Source organism: Ranitomeya variabilis, chromosome 1, assembly GCF_051348905.1.
Source record: "Ranitomeya variabilis isolate aRanVar5 chromosome 1, aRanVar5.hap1, whole genome shotgun sequence".
Lineage (NCBI taxonomy): Eukaryota > Metazoa > Chordata > Amphibia > Anura > Dendrobatidae > Ranitomeya > Ranitomeya variabilis.
Window position 1 is genome coordinate 68,748,203 of NC_135232.1, and position 19,049 is coordinate 68,767,251.

The 19,049-nt window shown below is 43.6% G+C and overlaps 1 protein-coding gene across 1 annotated transcript in view; it reads left to right on the forward strand.

Annotated features, from left to right (window-relative positions):
- LOC143805499 (C-C motif chemokine 20-like) overlaps positions 1 to 19,049 on the forward strand; it is a 115,223-nt gene that overhangs the window by 92,750 nt on the left and 3,424 nt on the right. Inside the window, exons 2-3 of the mRNA XM_077284944.1 lie at positions 15,627 to 15,747; positions 15,849 to 16,008. Coding sequence (XP_077141059.1) covers positions 15,627 to 15,747; positions 15,849 to 16,002 — 275 coding nt within the window. The 3' untranslated portion in view covers positions 16,003 to 16,008. The remainder of the gene's footprint in view (positions 1 to 15,626; positions 15,748 to 15,848; positions 16,009 to 19,049) is intronic.

Consider the following 19,049-nt stretch of genomic DNA (forward strand, 5'->3'; position numbering starts at 1 on the left):
ATCCAAATTCACAACAGTTCATGGACTCCCTCTGGTGGCTGTGAGTGGAGCTGCTGGTTCTGAGATTCCTTCTCCAGCTGATCTCGTTTAGGCCTTGGCTGGCTGCTCTATTTAACTCCACTCAGATCATTACTTGATGCCAGCTGTCAATGTCCTAGTACTGGTTCAGTTCTCTTGGATCTTTCAGATTACCTGTCTACTTCAGCAAAAGCTAAGTCCCTGCTAGCTTATTTGTTACCACTGTTTTTAAGTCCAGCTTGCTATCATGATTTTGTCCTGTTAGCTGGAAGCTCTGGGATGCAGAGTGGCACCACCGCGCCGTGAGTCGGTGCGGTGGTTTCTTTTGCACACTCTGCGTGGTTTTTTGTTAGTTTTTTATGCTGACCGCAAAGATACCTTTTCTATCCTCAGTCTGTTTAGTTAAGTCTGGCCTCCTATGCTGAAACCTATTTCATTCCTGTGTTTGTGACTTCCATCTTAACTTACAGTCCATATATGTGGGGGGCTGCCTATTTCTTTGGGGAATTTCTCTGAGGCAAGGTAGGCTGTATTTTCTATCTTTAGGGGTAGTTAGCCCTTAGGCTGTGAAGAGGCGTCTAGGCAGAGTCAGGAACGCTCCACGGCTATTTCTAGTTGTTGTGTTAGGATTAGGGGTTGCAGTCAGCAGAGCTCCCACTTCCCAGAGCTCGTCCTGTATTACTAGTTTGCTCATTTGGTCATTTCTAGTGCTCCTAACCACCAGCTCAACATAACAGATGCCGCCGCAATGAGGTGCAGGCACGGCTCCGTAACGTCTCATGTTAGGCCACTGTCAGGATCCCACCCCTGACAGGGACCTCCCTGAGTCTTCCCAAGCAACTCCCTCTCTCACTAGATGTTACCTGGGCAAAACCCAGTCAGGATCTTATCTAGATGTGTTGTGAGAGCTTTGAACCCTCAAGTGTTTCACTACAGTTTATAACGCAGAGCCGTGAAAATAAAAAAAAAAAATTTTCCCACAAAAATTATTTTTTAGCCCCCAGTTTTGTATTTTCCCAAGGGTAACAGGAGAAATTGGACCCCAAAATTTGTTGTCCATTTGGTCCTGAGTACGCTGACACCTCATATGTGGGGGGGAACCACCGATTGGGTGCATGGCAGAGCTCGGAAGGGAAGGAGCGCATTTGCAATGCAGACTTGGATGGAATGGTCTGCAGGCATCGCATTGTGTTTGCAGAGCCCCTAATGTACCTAAACAGTAGAAACCCCCACAAGTGACCCCATATTGGAAACTAGACCCCCCAAGGAACTTATCTAGATGTGTTGTGAGAACTTTGAGCCCCCAAGTAATTCACTACAGTTTATAACGCAGAGCCGTGAAAATAAAAAATCATTATTTTCTCACAAAAATTATTTTTTACCCCCAGTTTTGTATTTTCCCAAGGGTCACAGGAGAAATTGGACCCCAAAAGTTGTTGCCCAATTTGTCCTGAGAACGCTGATACCTCGTATGTCGGGGGGAACCACCGTTTGGGCGCATCGCAGAACTTGGAAGGGAAGGAGTGCCTTTTGGAATGCAGACTTAGATGGATTGGTCTGCATGTGTCATGTTGCATTTGCAGAGCCCCTGATGTACCCAAACAGTAGAAACCCCCCACAAGTGACCCCATATTGGAAACTAGACCCCCCACGGAACTTTGCTTTGTTTCAATTCAAAGAATTGTGATGAATAAATAAATCCTCACACGAAAATTTAAAAAACTAAAATGAATTTACTTAAGAAAAGATAATAAATAAAAACAGTCACTCAAAATAACACGTAATCCCCCAGCAGCACATGTGCTCTGTTATATCTCTCCAGCTACCAGGTGTGTCCAGCCCCCATATGTGGGGAATGATGTCACCAGTCTCTTGTCCACTTGCAAAGGTACATCCCCTCAATCCCCAATGAAACCTGATTTACCAGCTTTTTGCTACTGGAGGAGGGGGTTTCATGTAGGACACATGGCAGAAATTCAGCAACTGGAGGATAGGCCCCTGAACATGTGGGGGAATTATATATATCTGATTGAAACCATATCAATAGCTCTATAATTCGTATTAATTAATTGGAGTGTTGAAATCATTTAAAATATATAACATACTAAACATTACACCCCTGATTTCAATCACTATAATTAATTATCCTACTACTAAACTATTCAAATTTTTTCATACATTTTTTAATTGTTCCCTTTATTTTTATTTGTTTGCCACCAATAGAAAACTAGGTTGGTACAAAAAACAATGGACATAAAAATAATTATTGTACCCTCATCATCTTGCCTAAAGGCCAAGATGACTTCACTGCTTTTCCCTGGTTGGCCAAAGGACAGACTCATAAACAAACATAAACATAAACTCATAACCCTAACCCTAATTTTAGCCCCAACCCTAACCCTTACTTTAGCCCCAACCCTAACCCTAACTTTAGCTAGCCCCAACCCTAACCTTAACTTTAGCCCCAACCCTAACTGTAGCCCTAAACCCAACCCTAGCCTCAACCCTAACCCTAGCCCTAGCCCCAACCCTAACCCTACCCCTAGCCCCAACCCTAACCCTAGCCCTAACCCTAGCCCCAGCCCTAACCCTAGCCCTAACCCTATCCCTAGCCCCCAACCCTAGCCCTAACCCTAGCCTCAACACTAACCCTAGCCCCAACCCTAACCCTAGCCCTAACCATAGCCCCAACCCTAACCCTAGCCCCAACCCTAACCCTAGCCCCAACCCTAGCCCCAACCCTCGCCCTAACCCTAGGCCTAACCATATCCCCAACCCTAACCCTAGCCCCAACCCTAACCCTAATGGAAAAATGGAAATAAATACATTTTTTAATTTTATTATTTTTCCCTAACTAAGGGGGTGATGAAGGGGGGTTTGATTTACTTTTATAGCAGGTTTTTTAGCGGATTTTTGTGATTGGCAGCTGTCACACACTAAAAGACGCTTTTTATTGCAAAAAATAGTTTTTGCGTCTCCACATTTTGAGAGCTATAATTTTTCAATATTTTGGTCCACAGAGTCATATGAGGTCTTGTTTTTTGCAGGACGAGTTGACGTTTTTATTGGTAACATTTTCGGGCATGTGACATTTTTTGATCGCTTTTTATTCCGATTTTTGTGAGGCAGAATGAACAAAAACCAGCTATTCATGAATTTCTTTTTGGGGGGTGCGTTTTTACTGTTCCACGTTTGGTAAAATTGATAAAGCAGTTTTATTCTTTGGGTCAGTACGATTACAGCGATACCTCATTTATATCTTTTTTTTTGTTTTTTTGCGCTTTTATACGATAAAAACTTTTATAGAAAAAATAATTATTTTTGCATCGCTTTCTTCTAAGGGCTATAACTTTTTAATTTTTTCGCTGATGATGCTGTATGGCGGATCTTTTTTGTTGGACAAGATGACGTTTTCAGCGGTGCCATGTTTATTTATATCCATCTTTTTGATTGCGTGTTATTCCACTTTTTGTTTGACGGTATGATAATAAAGCGTTGTTTTTGGCTCGTTTTTTTATTTTTTTTTATTTTTTACGATGATCACTGAAGGGGTTAACCAGTGGGACAGTTTTATAGGTTGGGTCATTACGGAGGCAGCGATACTAAATATGTGTACTTTTATTGTATTTTTTTTAGATAAAGAAATGTATTTATGGGAACAATATATATATATTTTTTTTCTTTATTTAGGAATTTTTTTTTTTTTTTTTACATGTGTGAATATTTTTTTTTACTTTATAACATTTCCCCAGAGAGGCATCATGTTATAGGGTCAGTTCGCTGATCTGACACTTTGCAGAGCACTGTGTCAGATCAGCGATCTGACAGGCACTACAGGGACGCTTGCAAGCGCTTGCTCTGAGCAGGCTCTTGCAAGCCACCTCCCTGCAGGACCTGGAAGCCCCCCCGCAGCCATTTTGGATCTTGGCCTGCAGGGAGGAGGAGGTAGGAGATCAGGGTCTCAGGGAAGCACGCAGGGAGCCCCCTCCCTGTGCGATGCTTCCCTATACCGCTGGAACACTGCGATTATCTTTGATCGCAGTGTGTCGGGGGTTAATATGCCAGGATCGGTCCATGACTGCTCCTGGCACATAGTGCAGGATGTCAGCTGCGATAGTCAGCTGACACCCGGCCGCGCTCCCCCTGTGAGAGCGGCCGATCGCATATGACGTACTATCCCGTCACTGCGAATTAAGTTCCAGGTCACCTCAACGGGATAGTACGCCATATGGGATTAGGGGGTTAAGTACCAAATTGGCTCTGCCACTAAAGGGTTAAATAAAGCTGCTTTGTTTTCCACACTTCCTGGTATTTGACTGTGACAAAATTTTATTGATATACTTAGGTACAGATTATATGGGTTTTTGATGTGTTTCCACTATGGAAATGCACTAAAAACATGTGCTTTTTACCTGCAGATTTTCCGCATCTAATACAAGTCTATGGGTAAAATCCGCAAATAAAACTCAGCGTACCCGCCAGAGAAATTAACTTGTTGTGGATTTGATACATGCACGGCAGATCAGTTTATGCTGCTGAGTATAAAAGAAGCACAGTGAGTGTGAGATTTCTATAAATCCCATCCACTTTGCTGGAACCATAAGACGCTGCGTTGATGCAGCAAAAACAGTGTCAAAAACTCACCAAAAACTCATCATGGGAACGTAGCCTAAATGTAATAGAAACTTAATATGAGGGCTTTTCTAATGCCTGAGAAATATTATTGATCAGTAATTTTGGAGCAGAGTACTGTACTTGTTCAGTCCGGGGCGGAATACATAGACCACATACTTTTGTGGTTAGGCTAAGTTCACAGTTAGGTTTGCACATTCTTGAGGAACTGACAAAAATAAATGTGGAAATGTAAACGTGGTCTTAGATAGCTTTATTTGCTAATAATCTGTATGAACCGGTTTTCAGCCAGCTCTTTATTTTGTGCAACTCTCCTAGAACCTGCCGTCACACTGACCTAACGTCACCTTCTATTTGTACAGCTACAGACACAAACATTACACTCAGTGGATGGCTCTAATGCTTTGTAACGCTTCAGAAATCACTTTTTTAAATCTCAGGATATATGGGGGTCTCTGCTGTGTCCACTGACCCTTGGTATCATGGTAAATTAGTCATTGCTGGGATTCAAATCCACTTCTTACTAAATACTTATCAGTGAGCTTCATTTTCAGTTTACATACCTAGGGGTCGACTAATCAAACAATTTGTGCCAGAAATATGCCATAAAATTTGTCAACTTTTTGAAAACTGGGCAGACTTTATCGTGGAGGTGGGCATGGCTGACCACTGCCAACAATCTCCTCACAGTTCGTGAGTAAATTATGAAAGAAATGCACTTGATTACACGACAGGAGTATACAGGAAAAATACCGCTGCCACAGGCAACTTTTGGTCCTGTGCGGCACCTGTCCTTTGCTCCTTGTTCTTCCGTTTTGGTGACGTCACCCAAACCACGCCCCCCTTTCTCACCGCTCCTTGCAGCGGTATTTTTCCGGCCCACGTGTGCCGGTCAGCGGCGCTCCAGGCGTGCGGTGGCCATACACTCACCAGGGAGGACGCTCCCCATACCATCAGGTGTTTTTGCCGCCCCACGCTGCCGTTTTGGACTTTGCATTACCAGATACCCGGGCCGCTGGTGATCCCGCTCCTACATCCTTTAGGACGGCGCCAGCTTTTCTTGGGACAACGCCAGCACCTCCACAGCAGTCACACCATAACTAAGTAAGTGTGCGTTCTTTATAATGTACATCTGCCACACACTTCCTAAGTACTTTTATGCTTTATTGCGGCCATAATAGGTAATTTTGCTGGCTTTCTCTCTGTTTTAACAATTGGTCAGTTGTTTACTAATATGAGTTATACTCTTGTTGTGCTACACGTCTTGTTCAGCTAGACGTTCACTTGTTCTTTTTATACCCATTATGTGCTTCTACATCTAGTTAGCGCAGTGTCCTAATCTACCTACATGTATGTAATGTTACTTTTTTTTTTTTAACTATGAGCACAGGCACTGGCAGATGAGACTACTTCTCCTATCAGTGGCTCCTACTATCACTGTTATCAGTGACAGCAGACGTAGCCATATGGGACCAGTAGTCTCATCGGCCCACGCCTGCTGACCAGCGGTAAGCTTTTTACCGCAAGTCATTGCTGTGGGTCACAGTCAGCTGCGGGATCACGCCGACATCTGACAGCATGATCCCGCAGCACTCTGACCGACAGTATCGGCATACCATTACAGCGGGTGACAGTCACAGTTACCGGGTCACATTGACAGCATGATCCCACAGCACTGTGACCGACAGTACCGGCGGTAATGTTACCACATGTGACAGTCACATTTGCACGGTCACGCTGATAGCATGATCCCGCAGCACTCAAATCGACGGTCCTACCAGCGGTAGCGTTACCGCCAATAAGAACTACCGCACTGATGTTTCCCATGCTGTCACACAGATGACAGCGTGGGAAACACCATAGGAAGCCAGTAAAATGCAAAGCAAAACCTCAGCAAATTCGCAGCAAATCCGCAAACATTTTTATAATTGCATCTTTGCTGCGGATTTGACTGACTCAGTTAAAGTCAATGGGTACAGAAACGCAAAAAGAATTGACATGCTGCAGAAAAAAAACGCACTGCAAATACGCACGGAAATGTACTGATCATGTGCACAACACTTCAGGATTGTCATTAAATAAACTTACAGAAGAATTTCATAGCATTTTTGGCCCATTTCGCACTGTGTGCACATAGCCTCATAGTGAAATTTCTGTAACTGTTTATAATTTCACAATAGTGTTTAGATGAAAACTGGCATAACAAAATATTCTGCATCTTTATGTTTGCAAAAATAATAATTTTTCAAAGTACTGACATTTTTATGCACTAATTATATGTAGTAATTAGCACTCAGAAACACCTTATTAAAACATGAGGTTTTCTTAATTAATGCAATAAAATCTAATGAGACAATTGACCACCAGTCATTTGGATTTTAACACAAGTCGTAAATATAAATACCCAAAATGTGCCTAAAGTCACACATGAACCGCACATCAAATTCAATAGGATCTTGAAAAACTAGACCCTGTAATTCAAACAGGGTTCACAGCTGCTTATGTATTAAATATATGTGCCAAAGGAAAACTGTTTGAAATCATAGAAACAAGAACCAACTACAAATATTAATTCTCAGATTTGAATTCAGGACAGAGGCCAAAATCATGATTTAATGGCTCATTTCATAACTGAACCTGACAGCTGGTGAAAATATGTAGAACAGTGTTATCAGTATTATAGCGGCATCTTCTGGGTGGTTTTAGTAAGACCGACTAATATTGAGCCCACAACACAATTTTGGGCCACATGACAAGTTGATAATACAGCTCATCCTAAACATCTGGAGGAGCCTCATGGGGATGAGCCTGGGAAGGAGTGAGTGACGGTTTAACCCTTACCTTCTCACTGAGTGCACCTTATCCTTGCAGTAAAAAGTCAGAAATGGGAACTTATCTAGGCATGTGCACAATTTAGGGGGGCATAAAGTTTATGGCAAGTTGATCTGGTTATGTAGGCAAGTAGATGTTGAACAGATTTAACAGCTGAAACTTTTTTTTTTAAAAGGCGTAATTGTTACTCCAGTAAGGGATGGCTTAAAATTGATGCACTTAAAGGGGTTTTCCAGTGAAAAAAAAGTTATCACCTATTAACAGGGTAAATGATAGCTTGTTGATCGGTGGAGTCCGGAAGCTGTGACCAGCAACGATCAGCAGAATAGGTAAATCTTCATCCCCGTTAGAAAGGCTGGCAGTGCGCATGCCCGAACACCTCTCCATTTATTCTCCATGGGGCTCCCCAGCGCTGTGTTTGGCACATCCCCCACCATAGAGAACGAATGGAGTGGTGGTTGGGCATCTGACCTGCTGCTCTGTTTGGTAATGGAGATAAAAACGCAGATAGGTGATAACTTGTGGTAGGTGATAACTGTCTGTGGCCATCGTACCCCAGCCCAGACAAACCACTCACCACCTTTAGTCCATTTAAAGTGTCATCCCCGATGAGTATTGACTGCTCATCTTCCACAGCACAGCATTAATCTGATGAAGGTCCATGCAGACCGAAACGTTATCCACCACCTGCTGATCCACGGACTGTAAATAAATTCACCTTGTTTTGCAACAGAATCCTGGCAGTAACATCTGTAAAGATGGTAGTCTACAGCCAATATCAGAAAGATATGAAAACACCAGCAGTGAAGTAATGGAACAGCATGAGCCATGTGATCTGCTCCCATCATACAATGTCTCCTCGTCACTCTTCACCTTCCTCATTAGTTGAAGCCGATAACATTATCATAGTTCCCGTGTGCAGCTTCAGCGTCCCCACCTTCTCTTCTTCAAAACAGTTTTATATCAATCATTAAATAAAGACAAACACAAGTGATTAATAAGTAACTTCTCAAGAATTGGGGAAATGTTACTTTATGGAACCTATAGACGCATCTTAAAGGCTGATCATATGGGGGATCTGTGGATGACACACTTACAGTATGGGGATCTGTAGATGACACTGTTATGGGGATCTTTGGATGACGCACTATTATGGGAGATTATTATTATTATTATTAATTTTTATAGCGCCATTTATTCCATGGCGCTTTACATGTGAAGTACGGGGCAAATATAGACAAACACATTAAACATGAGCAAAAACAAGGCACACGGGTACATAAGGAGGGAGGACCCTGCCCGCGAGGGCTCACAGTCTGCAGGGGATGGGTGATGATACACTAGGAGAGGGTAGAGCTGGTTGTGCGGCGGTTCAGTAGGTTCAGGATCACTGCAGGCTGTAGGCTTGTCGGAAGAGGTGAGTCTTCAGGTTCTTTTTGAAAGTTTCTATGGTAGGCGAGAGTCTGATGTGCTGGGGTAGAGAGTTCCAGAGTATGAGGGAAGCACGGGAGAAGTCTTGGATGCGGTTGTGGGATCTGTGGGTTACACAGTTTTGGGTAATCTGTGGATGACACACTGTTTATGGGGATCTGTGGGTGGCACACTGTTATGGGGATCTATAGATGACACTTATGGGGATCTGTGGATGGCGCACTGTTATGGGCATCTGTGGGTGACACAGTTTTGGGTAATCTGTGGATGACACACTGTTATGGGGGATCAGTGGAAGACTCACTGTTATGGGGGATCAGTGGGTGACATACTGTTATGGGACATCTATGGGTGTCACACACTGTTATGGGGGATCTGTGGGTGACACATTGTTATGGGACATCTGTGGGTGACACATTGTTATGGGACATCTGTGGGTGACGCACTGTCATGGGACATCTGTGGGTGACACAGTGTCATGGGACATCTGTGGGTGACACACTGTCATGGGACTTCTGTGGGTGACACAATTTTGGGTAATCTGTGGATGACACATTGTTATGGGACATCTGTGGGTGACACACTGTTATGGGACATCTGTGGGTGACACACTGTTATGGGACATCTGTGGGTGACACACTGTTATGGGACATCTGTGGGTGGCACAGTTTTGGGTTATCTGTGGATGACACAGTTATGGGACATCTGTGGGTGTCACACTATAATGGATGATCTGTGGATGACACTTGTGGAGGGATCTGTGGATGAGGCTAAAATGGGTGATCTGTGAATAGCACATAGGTATGAGGGATCTGTGAATGACACAGCGGCAGCTGTAGCTGACTCAAGTTGAGCATGTGGGCCCAGCATGGAACATTTGTGAGCTTGCCAAATTTCACAGCTGCCACTAGGTTACAGCCATGGCCATTATCACACACGACCCTGCCTGGTTGTAGGTCCAGTGCCGAAAGCCACAAAAGTGACAGTTTTTTATTCTTTTCAACAACTCTGCTCGGTGTCCGGTTTGTCTCCTAGATATATTAGCTGCAGCAGAGCTTATTGCTGCTTTGCTGAGTCAGTGCTGCTGAGTTTCCAGCTTCCGGCTGATGTAGATGACGTGCTCTGGGATAACATATGAGAGATGGAGGATGAGGAGGAGCAGGAAGGGTGCAGGAAATGGTCAGTAGCACATGTGCGGTGCCAGATTGGGACTCGGTTTCGACCTCCACAATGTTCACCCAGTGTGCCATCAGGGAAATGTAGCATCCCTGGCTACAAGCGCTTGTCCACGCATCAGTTGTTAAGTGGACAATCCCACTGGCACGTGCTGGTGCAAGGCGAGGATGCCACATCGGGAGATATAGTGGCGGCTGAGGACTAAGTAATGAAGGATGGCTGTCGCCATAAGATGGCGGAAATTCTGCGTGAATACAAGCCTAAATGGCAAGCAGCCTTGAAATGTGCCCATTAGTGTCAGGGACTGTGGGTGAGTAGTTGGAAACTTTCTTTTTCATTCCAATGCCTGGTGTAAGGACAGCCGAACACTGTGCTGGGACAGGGATTGGAAGTGCCTGATGATGGTGCTTCAGAATGTGCAAGGACGCGTGCGTGGTGTGACGGAGTTGTGGTATGTCCTCATTGAGATTGTTATATATATATCTTTCATTTTCAATTGTATCAAGTGTATATTATTTATCTTACGGATTTATTGCTGGCACTTTTATCACAGACTGGTTGTCTATAAACATGCATTATGGTTTTTTTTAAATTATTTAGCCCACATAGTTACTTATTGCACTTGCATTATGTATATACAGTGTGTCCGTAAAGTCATGGTGCACTTTTGACCAGTCACTGGAAAGCAACAAAAAACGATAGAAATGTGAAATCTACTTCTAATAAAAGAAAAACTCTTCAGTTTCATACCTATTCAGTGCAGTTCGATGTGGGCTCCATTTGTTACCCTACACACATCCAAACGATAGCAAAAGCTTGTGGTTGCATGATGTCACAGAGATGCCAGTGTATTAATCTAAGTTCAGTTTAACATCATTCATTATAAATCCTCGATAGCATCAAAATGAAGTTGGGGTGGAGAAGATATTACCAGGTACTGAGCCTCCTCCGCCACCTCCCAATTCATTACCAGTCCCTGACAGCGTTTTCTCCCACCTTTCAGTTTATCATAAAGTGTCCTATGCACCTTATTGTCTCCTCTCTCAATCCCCAATACATTTTAAGTCCCCGATAGCATCACAATGAATTGTGAGATCGGGAGGACGCTATCAGGGGCTTTGCACCCTCCTCCACCACCCAAATCATTTTACATCCATATCTAACATCCTCCTCCCCCTCCCCCTGTTCATAAGTCCATTATAAGTCTCCCTTCCTCCCATCCCAATCCCCCACACACCTCATTGTCCTCCCCCCCCCCCCATCCTATCATTGCCTTCTCCATCATCCCCATCATTTCCTTCCCTGCCCACCGCACGAGGACAATCTGGCCAGGGACCCCTCCGGAACTTGGGGCCAGATAAACAGTCCAGATTGCCCTCAGCATTAGCCACCCTGCAGTGGCCCCCCTCCACCTCAAGGCTCCGGTGGACCACCTGCACATGCGGTATGTCCGCCTCTGGCATAGGGGATTTCCTTATGAAAGAACCTCATATGCTTAGAGATGATGGTATCCGTTTCAGTATTTAGTGAGCTAAGATGTTGCGAAATCCATCAGCAGAATTCTTGAATCACATACAATTTAGGACAGGGTTACTTAGAAACATAAACAATTTATAATAAGATGGTATAAGAGTGTCTATGGGATTAACAAACTGAAGGTAGATATCGACAGAAAGAACAATCACAATGGAAAAAGGAGCCATTTTGTGGTGCAGTCCAGTTAACAGAGCCATGGACCCCACGAGATGACTGTGTGTATGTATATTGTGTAGGTTTTTACCCCTACAGTAGGATGGGAAATTCACTAATCCATTCCCTGATATCAGGATCAGCGCTCAAAATGAGCCAATTCCACAGGATCTTAGAAATATCTGTAGCATGACCATCAAAGGTAGTTATGATGAGCAAACATGCTGGGATAAGGCGTTATCTCAGCATGCTTGTGTCTTAACCGAGTGACTTCGGCATGCTCGAAAAAAATGTTCAAGACCCCGTGGCTGCATGTCTCATGGCTGTTCGACAGCCACAACAGATGCAGGGATTGGCTAACAATCAGGCAATCTCTCCATGCGTTGCTGCTGTCAAACAGCCGTGAGACATGCAAACGCGGGGACTCGAACATTTTTTTCAAGCATGCCGAAGACACTTGGTTTACACCTTTTCCTAGCATGTTCGCTCATCACTAGTCCCTATACATCTGATTATTTTTTTCTTGGGTACATTAATCCTTTATTTAATAGGGTATTCCTATTACAATATTTAGCCCTGTGAAAGGCCTCATGCAGGACCATCCTAGGGTGGCCTCGTGCAGGATCCTCCTAGGGTGGTTTCATGCAGGACCACCTTCCTAGAGTGGCCTCATGCAGGACCTTCCTAGGGTGGCCTCATTCAGGACCTTCTCAGGGTGGCCTCATGCAGGACCTTCCTATGGTGGCCTCTACCTTGGAAACATTGAAGATCCACTTTCTGCTAAAAAGGTTTTCTGTTGTGTACAGTTACATCTTTCAGATATTGTACTGTTGAAATGCTACTTTTAATGGAGGATGGATGCGACTCTCCCAATGCAGAAAATTATTAATGATTTCTTTGTGAAATTCAAGATAAATTTGATTCACTCATGTCTAATTACAATGTATTAGTCTGGCTACAACCCAGAATTGCAGAGGTTTGTGCTGCTGCAGCATTTTGGACAAGTTTTTAATAGTGATACATGGTAACAAACACACAGAGATAACATAAAAAAATTATCATAAGAAATGACTGTACTTTGGATATGGAATTATGTTGCTTTTCAGGCATTGGCCACCAGATGGCGCAGTAATTCCATAAGTGATACCGGCTATGTTCTACTTAGGTGCCCAAATACCTATGAGCTATGCATGACCAGGCTAGAGAAGATTCCTATATTACCATTCTTCTAGTGTCTGTAGAAAGAATCCATTCTTTTATTCCTTTATATCATTAAGAAATTTGAATTTAGTAAAGATCTCATCTTTTTTATTTTCATCTATCAAAATTTTTTCCAAAAGACATACAGTATATATATATATATTCTTTTAAATAAATGTATAAACGCATTTGCGTTGCTGTGATTTATTATTTTTTTAAGGAGATGTGTCATTCGAAAAGCAATATTGGTCACTTTTCTATGTCGCCGTAATACATCCGTCTTAACTTCTGTTTCATCAAAACTTTCAGGATTTCTGATTTTGAATCAAATTTTGTTACATGTCCCTTGGAAAAAAGAATACCATTTAAAAGTGTATAATACTGCCAACCTCATTTTTTTACACTGGGTTTCCTGCAGTAGTGTTGAGCGATACCGTCCGATACTTGAAAGTATCGGTATCGGAAAGTATCGGCCGATACCGGCAAAGTATCGGATCTAATCCGATACCGATACCCGATACCCATACAAGTCAATGGGACTCAAGTATCGGAAGGTATCCTGATGGTTCCCAGGGTCTGAAGGAGAGGAAACTCTCCTTCAGGCCCTGGGATCCATATCAATGTGTAAAAGAAAGAATTAAAATAAAAAATAGGGATATACTCACATCTCTGACGCGCCCTGGACTTTACCGCCGTAACCGGGAGCCGTTGTACCTAAGAATGCGCGCTTGAAGGGCCTTAGATGAGGTCACGGCGCTCTGATTGGTCGCGTAGCGGTCGCGTGACCGCTACGCGACCAATCACAAAGCCGTGACGTCACCTAAGGTCTTTCAAGCGCGCATTCTTAGGTACAACGGCTCCCTGTTACGGCGGTAAAGTCCAGGCTGCGTCGGAGATGTGAGTATATCCCTATTTTTTATTTTAATTCTTTCTTTTACACATTGATATTAATCCCGATACCGATTTCCGATACCACAAAAGTATCGGATCTCGGTATCGGAATTCCGATACCGCAAGTATCGGCCGATACCCGATACTTGCGGTATCGGAATGCTCAACACTAGTGAAGAGTTAAAAATGACATATTTTAGGCAGCACGGTGGCTCAGTGGTTGGTACTGTAACCTTCCAGTGCTGGGGTCTTATGGTTCAAATGCAGGAAACATCTGCAAGGCGTTTGTATGTTCCCCCCGTGTTTGCGTGGGTTTCCTCCAGGTTCTCCAGTTTCTTCCCACACTCCAAAGACATACCGATAGGGAATTTAGATTGTGAGCTCCAATGGGGACAGTGATGATAATGATGACATCTGTAAAGCGCTGTGGAATATGATGGCGCTGTATAAGAACAAAAAACAAATACAACTCTGGCAAAAATTAAGAGACCACTGCAAAATGTTCTGATTGCCTGTTTTTTCTCTTTATAGGTATATTTTTGAGTAAAATGTAAATTGTTCTTTTATTCTGTAAACTCCTGACAACATGTCTCTGAAGTTCCAAGCAATAATTTTTGTATTTTTTTTTCTGAAAATGAGAAATGGTCAAAATAACAAAAAAAATTGCATTGCTTCAACACCTCAAACAATGCAAAACAAAAACAATTCATAATCATTTAGAAACAACAATACTAATGTTTTACCTCAGGAAGAGTTCAGAAATCAATATTTTGTGGAATAACCATGATTGTTAATCACAGCTTTCATGCATCTTGGCATGCTTTTCACCAGTCTTTCACACTGCTTCTGGCGCAAAAATCTAAGCAGTTCTTCTTTGTGTGATGGCTTGTGACTATCCATCTTCCTCTTGATTACATTCCAGAGGATTGACCTAGCTGTGTGGCATGGCGCATCGTCCTGCTGGAAGAACCAGTCCTCAGAGTTGGGGAACATTGCCTGAGCAGAAGGAATCAACTGTTTTTCCAGGATAACCTTGTATGCTCCATGATTCATACGTCCTTCGCAAAGATTAACCTGCCCAATTCCAGCCTTGCTGGAGCATCCCCAGATCAACACCTGGTCATCTAATGGTTAGACGGAGACCTGGAGAGGTGTACAAGCCTCGGTGTCTTGCACCCACTGTGAAATTTGGTGGAGGATCGGTGATGATCTGGGGATGCTTCAGCAAGGCTGGAATTGGGCAGGTTGTTCTTTGCGAAGGACATATGAATCAAGCCGCATACAAGGTTATCCTGGAAAAACAGTTCAGGCAATGTTCCCCAACTCTGAGGACTGTTTTTTCCAGCAGGACAATGTACCATGTCACACAGCTAGGTCAATCAAGGTGTGGATGAAGGACCGCCACATCAAATCCCTGTCATGAGCAGCCCAATCTCCAGACCTGAACCCCATTGAAAACCTCTGGAATGTAATCAAGAGGATGATGGATAGTCACAAGCCATCAAACAAAGAAGAACTGCTTACATTTTTGTAAAAATTCCAAAATGCTAACATGTCGAAATTCCAAGAATAGTATCCGTATGAACTACATTTTGTTCTGCAAAACGGCCAGTTATTTGACATTCAGAGGTTCTTTCATTGGGGTCAGATGATAAATTCTCTACGATGGCTGCCAACCAGGTGTGGGATTAAATATACTGTAACTGTTACGTCATTACAGTGATTTCTTGGTTATTTTCCTATTTATTGCCTTTCAGGTGCCGGAGTGCCAGTGAAGGACTGCTGTCTACAGACAAGTATGAAGAAGATCCCATTTGGTGCCATTATCGGGTATGAGATCCAGGCAAAGGATACAGGCTGCCCCATAGAAGCCGTAGTGTAAGTCACCCCCTATGTAGAATGAAGACCTTGTACATATTATATATGGAGGAGAGGGGAAATAAATATAATATCATGATGTTGCATTTGTTTTCTTGCAGGTTTCTAACAAATACCAATCCAGTCAAGAATCTATGTGCCACCCCTGGCATCTCATGGGTTAAAAAATGGGTTAAAAAACTGGAAAAGCGTAAAAAGGATACGGAGAAGAAAGAAAATAAACCAAAGAAATCGGTAAAACATGAGCTGGAATGAGCCAAGGTACAAACCGCAGATGGAGGAAAGTTTACTGTTTCTTGCCTCTACACAGGGGATTTCTAGATCGGTAGAAGAAAAACAAAGCTTCAACCACTTTAAAAATATATTAAGAAATTCATCTGCTCTGAATTTTAGATACAAGTAGTTGTTGAAAAGGTTTAAAAATCACTTTAAGTGATGGTGTGAAAACTGACACTAGAGGGCGCCTACTGCATATTGTCATTTAGTTAAAAGGGGTTGTCCGTGACTTTTATATTGATGGCCTACATTTAGGATAGGTCATCAATATCTGATTGGTGGGGGTGAGAAATCTGTCCTCTATCCCGGGCAAAGGGATGAATCAGAAAGTAAGATAACAGGACCCCTAATGCATCCCTTCCCCCAGATGACAACCACTTCCACTAGAATTGTTGAATATTTCACCAGAAAATACCAGCAAATGCGGTGAACTTTAGGGTATGTTTCCACGCTAAGGATTCATTCAGGATTTGCTGCAGATTGGACACTGTGTACAACTGCAGCGTCCAGATGTTACAGGATAGTGGAGGGAAGTTTATGTAACCGGACATGCGGTGCGTCTTTCCAGACCGCAGCATGTCTATTTATCTTGCGGAGATGCTCCGTCTCTGCAAGATAAATAACACAATCTATGAATACAATGCTGTGATTCTGTATTTGTTCAGTGAACACATGTGGAATCACCGCGCGTACAACAGGGGGTGGCGCTTTGGGTGGAGCGGGGTATCCGCAGCGCAGAGATTATGCCCTGTGGAAACATAGCCTTAGGGTACCGTCACACTCAGCAACTTTCCAACGATCACGACCAGCGATACGACCTGGCCGTGATCGTTGGAAAGTCCTTGTGTGGTCGCTGGAGAGCTGCCACACAGACAGCTCTCCAGCGACCAACGATGCCGAAGTCCCCGGGTAACCAGGGTAAACATAGGGTTACTAAGCACAGGGCCGCGCTTAGTAACCCGATGTTTACCCTGGTTACCATTGTAAATGTAAAAAAACCCCACATACTCACATTCTGGTGCCTGTAACGTCCCCGGGCGTCCGCTTCCCTGCACTCCTCCTGCATCCTGTGTAAGCGCGGCCGTAAAGCAGAGCGGTGACGTCACCGCTGTGCTCTGATGTATGGCCGGCCGGCGCTGACACAGGATGCAGGAGGAGTGCAGGGAAGCGGACGCCCGGGGACGTGACAGGCACCGGAATGTAAGTATGTAGTGGGGTTTTTTTTACATTTACAATGGTAACCAGGGTAAACATCGGGTTACTAAGCGCGGCCCTGCGCTTAGTAACCCGATATTTACCCTGGTAATCCAGTGAAGACATCGCTGCATCGGCGTCACACACGCCGATCCAGCGATGTCAGCGGGTGATCCAGCGACGAAATAAAGTTTCAAACGATCTGCTACGACGTACGATTCTCAGCGGGGTCCCTGATCGCAGTAGCGTGTCAGACACAGCGAGATCGTAACTTTATCGCTGGAACGTCACGGATCGTGCCGTCATAGCGACCAAAGTGCCACTGTGAGACGGTACCCTTAGGGGTGAGGCTTACTTGCTTAATTTTACAGTTAGATATAGGAATCACTAATTGCTTATGAACCGTTTGGACGATACAAGTGACAAATAGTGAGATTCATCCTTGACACCCTATACTTTATATGTTAAACCCAAGAATAGTCATGGAAACTAATACAATGTAACTATAACAAGGATTGTTTGATTTCAATTATGGTGTCCAGCATTTGACAAATACCCTAGGGGAAACGAAACAGACCCAATTTCAACCATGGGACAAATACAGCTTGCAACAAAACTGATGATGGTTCTTTTGCAGTTTTCCTGAACTCATTGTGGCTCTGGTCATGCATTCATGTACTAATGATGATTCTAGTGATGTATTCATGTAGTGATTGCGGTTCTGGTGAAGTAATCATGTCCTGATGGTAGTTCTAGTGGCACATTCATGTAGTGAAAGTGGTTCTGTTTATGTATTCATGTAGTGATGGTTGTTCTGGTGCTCTATTCATGTACTGATAGGGGTTCTGTCGACATTTCCATGTGGTGATGGTGGTTTTGCATATTCATGTACTACATATGGGCCTGGTAATGAATTCACGTTGTCATGGTGGTTCTGGTGAGATATTCATGTAGTGATAGTGGTTCTGGTGCTGTATTCATGTACTACTTATGGCTTTAGTAATATATTCATCACCACAATCATCAGTACATCAATACAACAAGAAAAGCATCATTAGTAGAGATGGGCGGACCCCTGAATGTTCGGGTCTGGTGGGTTCGGCTGTACAGTTAAAAAAAAAATTGGATTCAGGTACCAGAAAAGTACCCGGACCTGAGCCTGAACATGGACCCCATTCACTTGAATAGGAGACCCGAACATCCAGTGTTTGCCATACTGTCATGTGCATGACAGTGCGGCAAACACTGCTTCTGATCAGCGGTAAAATAAAAAATGGGCAGATAGCACAGCACTCCTCCCATTTTTACAGACATCTGCAGGAGCCCTGTGGGTCACTCCAGTAGACCTCCGGCTGCAATGTTAACCCATTGGCACCAAGCAGTAGCGTGGGGAGGGGGCCGATGAGAAACTGGTAATTAAGCACTAGCAACATAACCATGCAAAATCCACTCTCACTGATTTTTAAGGCAGATGCTGACTGTGTAACACAGCCGGAATCTGCTGGGTATGGTGAAGGCTCAGATTCTGAGCCTGCTCTGTACGCCATCTGCAACTGTATGACACTGGTAAGAAAGTGATTTATAAAACCGTAGTCCCTGGTGGTCCGGCAATATGTAATGTCTCTGAATATAATGTCAGTAGACCATAGAGATCCTATGGCAGGCAATGTAAACAACCCCTTGTGACCCAGTGTTTTACAATTTAGTCCCAGCTTACCACTAACCACTCATATATTTTATCAGTCTCTCATTGAGCTATGGTCCCTATGTCCGCCCTCCAATTTCTCAGTAAGTAAATTTGTGGTGGAGTGTCCTATTCACACTGTTGTCAC